Raw genomic sequence first — 13,675 nt, forward strand, 5'->3', positions numbered from 1 at the left:
AATGGTGGCTGAGTGGTGGGAATACTGCTGGGTGGAGGCTGAGTCAGGAAGAGCTGGTTGCCAGCAGTAAAGACCAGTTGCCATGGAAACAGCCCAATAAGCTGGAGGGAGAGAAACTACTAGCATCGGTGCTAACGCTACCTAGCTAGCTCCCGCTAACAGCTCTAAAGCTAACATGAGCGATTTTAATATACAACAAATCAAAAGAATGTGAAAAAACGCATAGTGAACATAGCACCAGCTTCACAGCTGACACGGTGGAAATGGACATGCAGCTTGTGTCGATGGTTGACAGAGTAAGGGTTTTTGTCTGATAACTACTAGAATGACTTTGATTTCATGGGATGATGGAGGAGTGGATTTCAGTGGAGACAGGTAAGAAATCCCAGTCACACATGAAGAAAAAACTGAACATTGACGCCCCTACTCCAAACTGTGTAATAGCTCCATCGGTCCACAGCATATATTGTAGACATGTCAAGAACAACGCCTAGAGTGTGTTACAAAGCTGCGTTTGATCATCCTAGTCTTTCCTATGGGTATGTCTTCAGGTCACTTGACTCTGTCTGGACCCAAGGGAAAACATGGCGAACATCTTTTCCATTTTTGGTGGAAAATGGTAGATTTCAAGATCGTTTGAAGACTTACTATAATTTTGGTGACTTTCCTAGCAACAAATGTCCCCTTCAGTCCCATGTTCTCCAGTCAGTTGATGAACACGAACCATAGTTTGTTCGTTTTGGCGTCTGTTCTTTCAGCTTGATGACAAATAATGCAGGCATGCTATGACTTCCTTGTTGCTAGAATGGTTGCTACAGATGTGTTTGAAGCCGGAAGAAAGTTGATTTTGCATCGAGGACTTTTTATTTTTATCTTTACAGATGGAGTTGCTCTTAAATTTACTTATTTTTACATTCCTCTTCATTGGTTAATGAATTCAATTTGATTTTTAAAATAGAAAATGTTTTAAACATATTCTGAAACAAGGATTAACGACAGTTAAAACTATAGAAAGGAGAAATCTCTGGATTGTGATTAACACAGTTTCATTACAATGGGGCTGATGCTCGCAGTCATATCTAGGGCCATATACCTATGCTTGAAGCTCGTGCTGCATGATATTTTTTTCCACTGTGCATACGTTACAGTTTCATAACACAACCAGTGTAAAATGGCCCAGAGTCGAGGTGAATGTGTTTCCCATGTGAACACCATGGAGAGTACTTTAATTACAGATTCCTTAATTTGGAATAAACTCATTCCGAATTGTAGAACACAATGTGACCATGCCGAATTTCTCTTTCAACTTTACAGAGAACTTAAAGGAACTGTTGAAGAAGGATGTATTTGAAACCGTGTTCTGCCCTCATGAGGTGAGGCTCTCTTTTTATTTCATTCTTCATTTTTATTATTCAAAGGTTTTTTTTAATGGAACAAGGAAAAAAGAATTAGTAGGAAAAACAGACAGGGTCAATAGAGAATGTGAAGGTACGTCATGCCGCTGTGCATTGTGGGTGTCAGCGCCATCTTTGGAGGAACGCAAATATAAACAAAGCGGGGACTACAAGTGTAGGAAAGACGTTTCGACCGTATCACGGTCTTCTCAGGCTCAAAAATACACAAAAACAATCTAATTCAAACAAATACGCAGTTTTGCGTCACAGAAAACAAAAAGAACCAAGAAAGACAGGTTTTTTCTGCTCTGAAACAGCTCAGGTGGGCTTCTCTAAATCAGGAGCTGCGCTCTCTCCAGCAGACTGTGAGATGATACGGTCGAAAAGTCGCTGTAAAAAAACACGCACTTTCTAGTTTTTTCATCACTTTGTGTTTATTTCTTTTGTTACTTTGGTTTTATTTTATTTTCTTGTGCTTTTACTTACCTTATCTGTTTCCTTATGAGTATATTCTGCTGAGGCCGTGATGGAAGAAAATTATGATTGCACCGTGGTTCACTGCGGGGCTCGCCGGGACCGTGCTTGCCGCCAAGAAGCTCGAGAGGAGCGGGCAGAACCTTACCTGGGGCGCTGGGGACGGTCCGGTGGGGATCGCCAGGGTGGAGGCTTCGACCCTGGGATGGCCCGTGCAGTCCCTGTCCCCGGCTGGGGGCAGGAAGCTGATTATCAGAAACATGTATCTTCTTGTCGACTTTTTTTCTTTGCTACACTTGTAGTTCCCGCTTTGTTTATATTCGCGTTCCTCCAAAGATGGCACTGACACCCAAAATGCACTGCGGCATGACGTCACATTCACATTCTCTATGCAGGTTCAGTGTGTCCTTGTAAATCAGCCCCGCCCACTCCACATCCGCATTTGGATTGTGGAGCTGGGTTGGGTCCGGGGACAAGCCAATACAAACTTGGTGCAGCGGGTGTCGGTTGCTCCTTCAACTGACAGCACACTACAGCCAATCAGCGCTTCAAAACAAATGTGTCATGAAAATGTGTTCGCTTCTCTACACACAAAGAGGTGTGAAAACATCCTGTCCTGTTAGAAACTCACCAGGTGCAGACTCTGGCTCTTCTTGATTGTTGTAATTCTTGGTGTTTTGGCTCTAACTTTACTTAATGCAGCTTTCAGACCATGGTTAATGTTCATCCTCGTAATCTCCACTATGTCTGTTTTGGAAGAAGCTACGCACACTTCCGGTTTTGCCACCAGAATTCGCAAAAAAAAAAAAATTTAAACAAAAAACGGCAATGCTGATTAGCTCGGCTGTCACACTCCTCCATCGCATTCTCTTTGTATGGCCTGGTCCCCAGATCGACCCCAGCTCCACAGTCCAGATGAGGACGAGGAGTGGGCGGGGCTGGTCTACCAGGCGAGGTTAAAAGTGCATTAAGTCATGAATTTCATAGTTTCCATATGGTAAACAAAAACTTTGTTACCATGACACATTATTTGTACAGCATCACCCTGTAAAGTATTCAATAAAACATTTGTACAGAACAAAACTCAACAAACGTAGTAAATGTGTTAATACAGGAAGAATGTTTGTACAGGGAGTGTTTTGAAGAGCCTGCTGTTTGTTTTTATAATAGCTGTCTTGGATAGGCGGGATTGGGGGGTCGCCACTGCCAGTGATGCTCGGGTTCCCAGTCTGGTTTTGTCATTTGGCCTGTTTTTACCTGCCTGCACTATTCCACTGCAGTCCCTGTTTGAAAATGTTATGTTCTTGTTCACTGATATTCCAAAACCTCGTTATTTAGCTTCATATTATGAATAATTTATTTAAAGTTTTTGAGCTGGAATGTTAAAGGCATAAACCACCCAATTAAACAGAGTTTTTACATGTTCGACACTTGAAATCAAACAGTTTTTTTTGCAGGAGACCAACATCTGTATTTCAGACAATGACCGTCTATTGTCATGGTGGTGTGTGTGTGGGGGCGGCGGCACCAATCTTTATTGGTCAGGGTGTTTATTTTGAATCACACAGTGTGATTTCTGACAAGTTTAGAAGATACAGTATGTGTTGGTCTGTGGTAAATTGTATAAATCTTCGGTGGCACTTGTGAACATCTATGCTCCTAACTTAGATAATGTAACTTTCTTTGAACACCTGCTTTAAACTCTGCCAGACCTTAATATTTACTGTCTCATACTCGGGGGTGATTTTAATTGCTGGCATGACCCAACTTTGGACAGGTCATCAACCAATATCTGCACAATCAGTCAATCTGCTTCCTTTATTAAAACTTTTCTTTCTGATTTTGGCATTCGGGATGTATGGCGCACCTTGCTTGATAAGGAATATTTTTTCTTCTCACCAGTTCATCACACATATACCAGAATTGACTACTTCTTTATTGACGACCAGCTCCTCCCACTGTTTAATACCTGTACATACATTGTCATTTCTGACCACACACCCTTGGTTTTGGAAATTTGTCTTCCGGACGTTCCACAGAATAATAGGCAATGGTAATTTAACGCAACTTTAGTTTCAGATGACAACTTCGTTAAATTTGTGGAGAGGGAGATAAACTTTTTCTTTACTACCAACATCACCCCTGATGTCCATCCATCCATCCATCCATCCATCCATCCATTTTCTACCGCTTATCCGGGGCCGGGTTGCGGGGGCAGCAGTCTCGCCAGAGATGCCCAGACTTCCCTGTCCCCAGACTCTTCCTCCAGCTCCTCTGGGAGGATCCCAAGGCGTTCCCAGGCCAGCCGAGAGACATAGTCTCTCCAGCGTGTCCTGGGTCTTCCCCGGGGTCTCCTCCCAGTGGGACATGCCCGGAAAACCTCCCCAGGGAGGCGTCCAGGAGACATCCTAAACAGATGCCCGAGCCTCCTCAGCTGGTCCCTCTCAATGTGGAGGAGTAGCGGCTCTACTCCGAGCTCCTCCCTGGTGACTGAGCTCCTCCCCCTGTCTCTAAGGGAGTCCAGCCCCCCTACAGAGGAAGCTCATTTCGGCCGCTTGTATCCGGGATCTTGTCCTTTCGGTCATGACCCAAAGCTCATGACCATAGGTGAGGGTGGGAACGCAGATTGACCAGTAAATCCAGAGCTTCGCCTTTCGGCTCAGCTCCCTCTTCACCACAACGGACCGATACGACTGATCACTGCAGCCGCTGCACCGATCTGCCTGTCAATCTCACCTCCATCCGTCCCCCACTGCGAACAAGACCCCAAGATACTTAAACTCCTCCACCTGCGCTAGGGCACCGTCCCCGACCGCCACGCGATGTTGCAGAGACGTGTCAACCAAGACCGTCCCTGCACATCCAGAGACTTAAAGCGATACTTCAACATTTTGGCAAATTGGCCCATTTAGCACAATTCCTTAGTCATTTCGAACAGCATACTTACTTTTTTTGTGAGGGCGAGCTGTTGTTTATTCAGAGGTGAGTTGGGGAAGGTTTTCGGGACAGACACAATGGAGGTGGATGGTATTTTTGTTCCCCCTCGTCAAACTCATCAAATACACAATCCAACAACCCCAGAACACTTTGGTGGACACGTTATAATCCGCACATTCACTACACTGTGGAACACCAACAAATAATATTATAGCGTTATGACACTGAAGCAAATACTGGGAACTACTTTTTTTTTTAAAATCACTACGCCCAGACGCCATGTTTAGTAAGTAGTTCCGTCTTAGCAATCTTCGCATAAACAACTCAATCTGGTAATTTTGCATTAATATTTCACAGTGTAGTGAATGTGCAGATTATAACGTGTCCACCAAAGTGTTTTGGGGTTGTTGGACTGTGTATTTGATGAGTTTGACGAGGGGGAACAAAAATATCGTTCACCTCCATTGTGTCCGTCCCGAAAACCTTCCCCGACTCGCCTCTGAATAAACAGCTCGCGCTCACAAAAAAAGTTAGTTTGCTGTTCGAAATGACTAAGGAATTGCGCTAAATTGGCCAATTTACCAAAATTTTGAAGTATCGCTTTAAGATATTCAGGACAAATCTCGTCCACCCCCGGTGCCTTGCCACAGAGGAGCATACCAACCGCCTCGGTGACTTCAGCTTGGGTGATGGACGAGTCCACCTCTGAGACCTCAGTCCACCTTTGAGACCTCAGCCTCTGCTTCCTCCATGGAAGACGTGGCGACGGGATTGAGGAGGTCCTCAAAGTATTCCTTCCACCGTCCTATGATATCCCCAGTTGAGGACAGCAGCTCCTCCTCCACTGTAAACAGTGTTGGCGGAGACCTGCTTTCCCCTCCTGAGGCGCCGGACGGTTTGCCAGAATTTCTTCGAGGCCGACCGATAGTCTTCCTCCATGGCCTCCTGAACTCCTCCCAGACCCGAGTTTTTGCCTCCACAACCACTCGGGCTGCAGTTCGTTTGGCCTGCCGGTACCCGTCAGCTGCTTCTGGAGTCCCATGAGCCACCAGGGCTCGATAGGACTCCTTCTTCAGCTTCACGGCCGCCCTTACTTCCGGTGTACAACACCGGGTTCGGGGGTTGCCGCCACGACAGGCACCAGAGACCTTATGACCACAGCTCCGGGCAGCTGCTTCGACAATGGAGGTGGAGAACATGGTCCACTCAGACTCAATGTCCCCAACCTCCCTCGGGACATGAGAGAAGCTCTCCCGGAGGTGGGAGTTGAAAACCCTGCTGACAGAGGGTTCCACCAGACGTTCCCAACAGACCCTCACAACACGTTTGGGTCTGCCAAGTCTGTCCGGGTTCCTCCTCCACCAGCGAATCCAACTCACCACCAGGTGGTGATTGGTCGACAGCTCTGCTCCTCTCTTCACCCGAGTGTCCAAAACACGTGGCTGGAGGTCAGATGACATGACAACAAAGTCGATCATCGACCTACGACCTTGAGTGTCCTGGTGCCAAGTGCACTTGTGGACCCCCCTGTGCTCGAACATGGTGTTTGTTATGGACAAACTGTGACTAGCACAGAAGTCCAATAACAGAACTCCACTCAGGTTCAGATCAGAGAGGCCATGCAATCCAATCACCCCCTTCCAGGTCTCACTGTCGCTGCCCACGTGGGCGTTGAAGTCCCCCAGTAGAACAATGGAGTCCCCAGTCGGAGCACTGTCCAGCCCCCCTCCCAGAGACTCCAAGAAGGCCGGGTACTCTGCACTGCTGTTCGGCCCGTAAGCCGAAACAACAGTGAAGCACCTGTCCCCGACCCGAAGGACCAGGGATGCGACCCTCTGGTTCAGTGGGGTGAACTCCAACACCTGGCGGCTGAGCTGTGGGGCTATCAGCAAACCCACACCAGCCCGCCACCTCTCACCGCGGGCAACGCCAGAGAAGTGGAGAGTCCAGCCCTTCTCCAGAGGTTGGGTTCCAGAGCCCAGGCTGTGTGTGGAGGTGATTCCGACTATATCTAGCTGGTACCTCTCGACCTCCCTCACAAGCTCAGGCTCCTTCCCCGCCAACGAGGAGACATTCCATGTCCCTAGAGCTAGTCTCTATGTCTGAGGATCGGGTCGCCGGGCACCCTGCCGTCGGCTGCCACCCAGTCCACACTGCACCCAGCCCCTACGATTCCCTCGGCGGGTGGTGGGTCCACCGGAGGGTCGGCCCACATCGCCCCTTCGGGCTGAGCCCGGCCGGGCCCCGTGGGCAAAGGCCCGGCCACCAGGCGCTCGCTTGTGAGCCCCAACCCCAGGCCTGGCTCCAGGGTGGGGCCCCAGCTGCGCCATACCGGGCGACGTCACGGACCTCGATTGTAATATATTCATAAGGGCTGTTGACCTGCCCTTGGTCACCCCTGATGTGTCCAATCTTATTGTCTGGGATGCCTTTAAAGCTTACCTTAGAGGGCAAATAATATCTTATACAGTTTGACTTCAAAGGGGGGCTGGAAAGGAGCGGGAAGATCTTTCCCACCAAATTGAGAGATCAACAGATGTCATGCACAAACCAAGGATCCTGAGTTACACAAAAAAACGAGTGGAACTTAAGACCAGATTTGATCTGCTGACTCCTTACCACCAGAAAGGCTGACGTGGTATGATTTGATCCGAGCTGAAGAGGCTCATCCGATCTCCACGCCATGGAATGTGGTCTGACCAGTCGCTCGTTGTGATCATAATGTGTTAGCCTCCCACTCATCTCAGCCCGCTAGCTGCCTTCATTGTTTTACAAACAAGCCCATTGTGTTGCATATTCGTAGCCCCTGCGTGCAGCTAAACCATTTACACTGACCAGTCGCTCATTCAGGGCTGCCATGTCAACCATGTTATAGAACACAGTGACGGGCTATCTCCGTATTACTGCCAGTGCGCTGTATGCCCACACCATTTGTTCCATGGCATCGACACCACATTTGGTGGCATTGTACTGGGTGATGGTGCTTGGCTTTTTTTTGCGGCTGTTCTCAGTATGAATCACACTGTGCATACTGCTCAACAAGTAGACCATCTTCTTCAGGCTGGCTGCATACACTATCAGAGTGGTGTCAGTTGTGGAAAACATCTGGGTGCAGAAGTCATTGCTGTTTATCACTCGAGCAGAAGGGGGAATTTCTCTGTAAATCTTATTGAGTGTCCCAAGAATGGTAATTTTCTGGCTGCGCAACCTTTTTGCAAGGGAGAGTGATGTAAAAAAATTGTCCGTTGTGACAGTTCTGCCCTGGTCCAGAAATGGTTCCATCAACTTCATCACCACACTCTCAGACAGTCTCTCTTCTTTGGGACGACCGGGTTCTTTGCCCACATACGGAAAGACGTTGCAGATGTAATTTGATTTCAGGTCGCAAGCCACCCAAAACTTGATGCCAAATTTATCCGGTTTTGTTGCAATGTACTGCAGAAAAGGGCAACGTGTCTTTGATGGGTAGAGCTGTTCATCGATTGTGATGTGACGACCAGGTCTGAAGAATGTGACGAAGTTCTTTCGAAATGATTCCCACAATTCAGAAATTTTTGAAACTTGTCTGTCTGCAGTCGCTCAGCCCGGGTGCTCTTGCTATCAATGCATAGCTGACGCATGATGTTTTTGAAACGGTCTCTAGACATTGTTGCCATGATCCATTTGTTTCCATACAGCTCTGACCAGTTGTAAGACAATGATAGAACTTTTCTCACCCCTCGCCAGATGACGATTGCAATGAAAGCCTTTAGTTCAGGGATACCCATGAACCAATCCTCCTCTGGTTCCTTTGCGTGCTCAATTGTGCACGCTTGAATGGCAAGAAGCATCTGGATACTGATGAAACAGGAAGCTTTGAAGGCAAGTTTTGATCCTTTGTCTTGCTTCATGTGTTGACTCTCCTTCAGCAGTATAGGGTTCAACAAGAATGAAACCCAAACCTCGTCCAAGACTTAGCGAACATTTAGTCTTCAGGTCACATGCTGTTCTTCTATGTTGCTGTGTCTGCTTGGATTGTACGCTGAAATGCAGTTTGCAACAAAGGAACTCCAAACATTGGAGTTTGCGGCAAACCTCAGTCTCAACTGGGTCCCCATCAATCCCTTGGAGTTACATCCCAATTTGTAATGATGAACGAAATCATTGCGTTTATAAAATAATCTTCTCTGCCATACTCAGGAGGGAAGCTCTAAGTACGTCCTAGCTCTATTCAAGCGTCCCCCTCCCCATGAGAGGTATGCATGAACCAACAAGCTGAACAGTATCGGCTGCATTTACAAGTGAAAAGAAGTGCTAAAGGTGGCTGTTGAGAAGCGCATTTACAATCGGCGACTGCATTCCTAAGCAGGGACTATATGATCCATCTTCAGGCCATCAAGGTATAACCTAAAATCCCAGTCTTGCCAGACTTCCTGGTGGTCTGCTGAATACTCACCTTTAAAGCAAAAGACCCTGTTTTATGTTTGCAGGGATAAATCTGGCAAGTTGATGGCAAACATTTTTAAGGGTTCCAGTGCCAGACAAAGCATCTCTAACATTCAACTGTGAAATGGTCACATTACCTCTGATCACTTGGAAATTAACAAAGCCTTTAGGGATTTCTATCAACAATGTTACTCTTCAGAATCTCAAGCCAAGAAATTTCAGATATTTTGAACAGCCTTAATATTTTAAAACTTTCATCTAATTCCATGCAGAAATAGGAGGAGCCCATCTCTCAGCATGAAATTAGCTTGGCTATCTCTTCCATGCAGTCTGGTAAATGCCCCAGACCTGATGGTCTTCCCATGGATTTTTTTATTTTTTATTTTTTGTTAACACAATTTTTATTATTTTCAAATAATATACATTTAACAATAACAACCATTTTCTTTCCATTACACAAAATAATCCCCTCTCCCTCCCCTCTCCCCTGGCTCCAAACAAGAACAGAAAACAGAGAAAGAAAAGGAAAAAAAAGAAAAAACAGACAGGGTCAAGAAATTTTGATAGTTCCAACCTACAGTTATATATCAAAATCATATTTAAAAAAAAAAAAAAAAAATTCAACAAAGGGTTTCCAGGTAACAGATAATTTCTGTTGTGATGGCAGTAGCCTGTATCTAAGCTTTTCTAAAGATAGGAAAGAGAGCACATCTTTCAACCATTACGTGAACAACGGGGGCTTATCTGATTTAAAATTAAATAATATAAGACTGTGTGCAAGAAGTGTAGCAAATGCAATAGCGTTAGCTTGAAATGTATTAATTGAATTTCAGTTGGCATGGTACCAAAAATACCTATTTTTGGGTCTAGAGTTAGGTTTTGCCCGCAGACTTGACACAAAACTATAAAAATATTCCCCCAATAGTTACTCAAACAAGAACATGACCAAAGCATATGGCCTTCTGTAGTCGGGCTGTGACCACATCCAAGGCAAGCGGAGTCCAAACCAGGAAACATTTTTGACAGTTTTTCTTTTGTATAATGAAGTTGATGTACTACGTTAAACTGAATTAGGCCATGGTGAATACAAAGAGAAGAAGTATGTACACGGATCAAGTAAGATTTCCACTTCTCATCAGATAGTATAATACCCATATCCTTTTCCCAATTATTTTTTGCTTTTTCCCATTGTATTGGTTTTAATTGGCACATTAATTTATACAGTACTACTGACACACGTTTCGTTTCGAAAGGGTCCAGTTCCAACATTACATCCACTTGATTCTTTGGTGGCAAATATGGAAAAGTAGAAAACAATGCTTTTGTAAAACTGCGGATTTGCAAATATCTAAATATTTGGGACTTGGGAATATCATAATCATTAACTAAAACTTCAAATGGCGCAAACACATCATTAGAGAAAAGCTGGTGGAAATATTTCAAACCTTCCTTGTGCCAGTTGTGAAATACCTAGTCTGAAATGGAGGGACAAAAAAATAATTGTTAAATATGGGGAAAAACCTACTTACTTGTCTTAAGGAAAAATGTTTTCTAAATTGTTGCCATATCTTAAGCACATTCAATACAACTGGATTTAGAATTTGTTGTTTTTTTATAATCAAATGGTAATGATGAGGTTACAAGAGGCACTGGATTTGATTCCAACTCCATCTGTACCCAAATCTCACCTTCCTTTTCCCCATGTACATACTTCCAATGTAACAGTTTGCTAATATTTGCAGACCAGTAATGAAAGATAAAGTTTGGCAACCCGAGACCCCCTGCTTCCTTTGATACTTCCAAGTATGTTTTCTTCATTCTAGGATTGGCATTATTCCAAATAAATGATAATATTTTCCTATCTAACTTCTTAAATGTTGATATTGTTAAAAATATAGGAATCATTTCAAAAACATAAAGAAATTTGGGCAAAATTGCCATTTTTACTATGTTTGCTCTACCAGCTAGTGAGATTGGTAATATTGCCCATTTTCTAAAATCTTGAATAGTTTTTTCCAACAATGTATCGAAGTTATAAACTTTTAGTTCTGCCAGTGATCGAGTGACATTAATTCCTAAGTATTTAAACATGGTTTTTTTTTCTAATTTGAAGGGAAACTGTGAATAATCAAAATCAGCATTTTATTGGGAAAAGTAGACTTTTTGTATAATTCAATTTATATCCTGAGAGACGACCAAAAGTATAAAGTGTCTGTAGTAATTTAGGAATGGATTTGACAGGCTGAGAAATAAATAATAACAGATCGTCTGCATAAAGAGATACCTTATGCATTGTTTTCCCCCTGGATATTCCTTTAATCTCACTATCATTTCTAAGGGCTATAAAGGTTCAATCACCAAATCAAACAAGTAAGGGGACAGGAACATAAGACTGCGATTTATGCTGATGACCTTTTACTTTTTCTGTCAACCAGTTTGGTCAACATTCAGGATATAAATTAAATCTGTACAAAAGAGAGATTTTTTTTTCCAATTAATAGTAAATTACAAACAGCTACTCTCACTAGTTTTCCTTTTACAATTAAGAGCTACAAATTTTCATATTTGGGGATCACAATTACTTGTAATTTTAAACACTTCTTTAAAGAAAATTTGGGTTCAATGCTGAACCAGGTAAAATGAACACTAACAGAGTGGTCACCTTTGTCAACTTCTCTTGTGGGGCGCATTAATTCAAAATAAAATGATGGTTCTACCCAAATTTTTATATATTTTCAAGCTCTCCCGCTCTTTTTTCCGAGGTCATTTTTTAACCAACTTGATTCTCTTATATCCTCCTACATCTGGCGTGGTAAACACCCCTGACTCAACAAAGCCCATCTTCAAAAGAACAAGACCGATGGTGGTTTGGCACTTCCCAATTTTTGTTATTACTATTGGGTAGAAAATATGAGATGCTTGGCATTCTGTTCTTACTTCCATGGCCAGCCAGACTGGAGGGTAAAGTGTTTCTTTTACCTGGTTCAGCACTGGACGACCATGGAATCACATTCAGACAATAAAGTTTCCGCTCTTGCACTTTTTTGTTCCAAAGTGCCGCTCCTACCACCCGATTCTATCAGGAATCCCGTGATCAGACATTCCATAAGAATTTAGGTACAATTTAGGAAACATTTTGATCTGGCTGACTTCTCTCTCCTCAGCTCTCTAATTCCAAATCACTGGTTTTTGCCCTCTATCTTTGACCATGCTTTCAGACTTTGGCACCAGAAGGGGATTGTTTGTTTTAAAGATCTTTTTAATAACAACAACTTGGCTTCATGTGACAAATTAAGTGAAAAATTTGACCTCCCTAAATCACATTTTTATAGATACAAGTTCAACATTTTATTCTTTCTCAGTCTCCGAACGTTCTCTGACTACCTCGAGAAAACTTCCTTGAGACTGTCCTATCCTCAAACCCTTTTAAGAAAAAACTTATCTGGATTTTTTATGATGGGATGCAGAACTTGAAGCTCACTTCCACCAACAAAGACACATGGGAGGAAGATTTAAATTCATCTTTATCGGCAGATACATGGTCTTCAAACCTTAAATTAGTAAATTCAATCTCTCTCTGTGCTCGCCATTGCCTTATTCAATTTAAAGTTGTACCTAGAACTCATCTCTCCCGAGCCAGACTGTCGCGTATTTATCCAGACGTCAGCCCCATTTGTGATAGATGCCACCACACTGAGGCATCCCTCAGTCATACGTTTTTTTCTCTGTCCCCTTATCAACAAATACTGGACAGGGGTTTTTAACACACTGTCTCAGATTTTCAACATCAACCTGGAGGCTGATCCCCTGGCTGCTTTATGTGGCTTCATTGATTCAGGTCTCCATCTGCCCGCTCATAGACGCCACTCAATATCCTTTGCTTTGCTTCTTGCTCGACAGGCTGTCTTACTGAAGTGGAGGGACGGACGTCATGTCCTGCCTTAAAGCTCGTGTCCGGAGTTTTGAACGAGAGAGGTTTTTTTTTTAATCCAATGTCTCGAGGTTCCGCCCTCCCTCTGCTTTCATGAGCGACCAAGCCACGCCCCTTTAATTGTGCACGCTATTATCTGTGGGGTGAAAATGAGAGCCTCTGAGTCCTGCAGCATCCTCCATGTTGAGCTGTTTCCGGTGGATGTTCAGCAGACAGTGGATATATCTGCTGCAGAGCTAACTCTCCTCTGCTGGGCGAGCGGCCGTGCTCTCTGGCTGCTCCACACTTTGACTGACAGCACGAGAATGAGGAAGCTCGAAATCTATTGGCTGAAGCTGACCGGCGCTTTTTCGGATAACATGGGGGTCTATGAGACGAAGGCGGGGCTCATAAATACATTTTTATATTGCTTTATGCTAATATTATATTGTAGTATCGAACCAGACTGACACATTGAAGCTCTGTTGAAAAATGATACATACGTAGGAAACGAACGGAAACTCCGGACACGAGC

At 44.1% G+C, this 13,675-nt stretch overlaps 1 protein-coding gene across 2 annotated transcripts in view; it reads left to right on the plus strand.

Annotated features, from left to right (window-relative positions):
* The window catches only part of LOC115391075 (anoctamin-9-like), a 151,334-nt gene that overhangs the window by 34,111 nt on the left and 103,548 nt on the right, over nt 1-13,675 (plus strand). For both annotated transcript variants that reach the window (XM_030095175.1, XM_030095185.1), the window contains exon 6: nt 1,315-1,373. In XM_030095175.1, coding sequence (XP_029951035.1) covers nt 1,315-1,373 — 59 coding nt within the window. The remainder of the gene's footprint in view (nt 1-1,314; nt 1,374-13,675) is intronic.

This window comes from Salarias fasciatus, chromosome 1, assembly GCF_902148845.1.
Source record: "Salarias fasciatus chromosome 1, fSalaFa1.1, whole genome shotgun sequence".
NCBI classification, from domain to species: Eukaryota; Metazoa; Chordata; class Actinopteri; order Blenniiformes; family Blenniidae; genus Salarias; species Salarias fasciatus.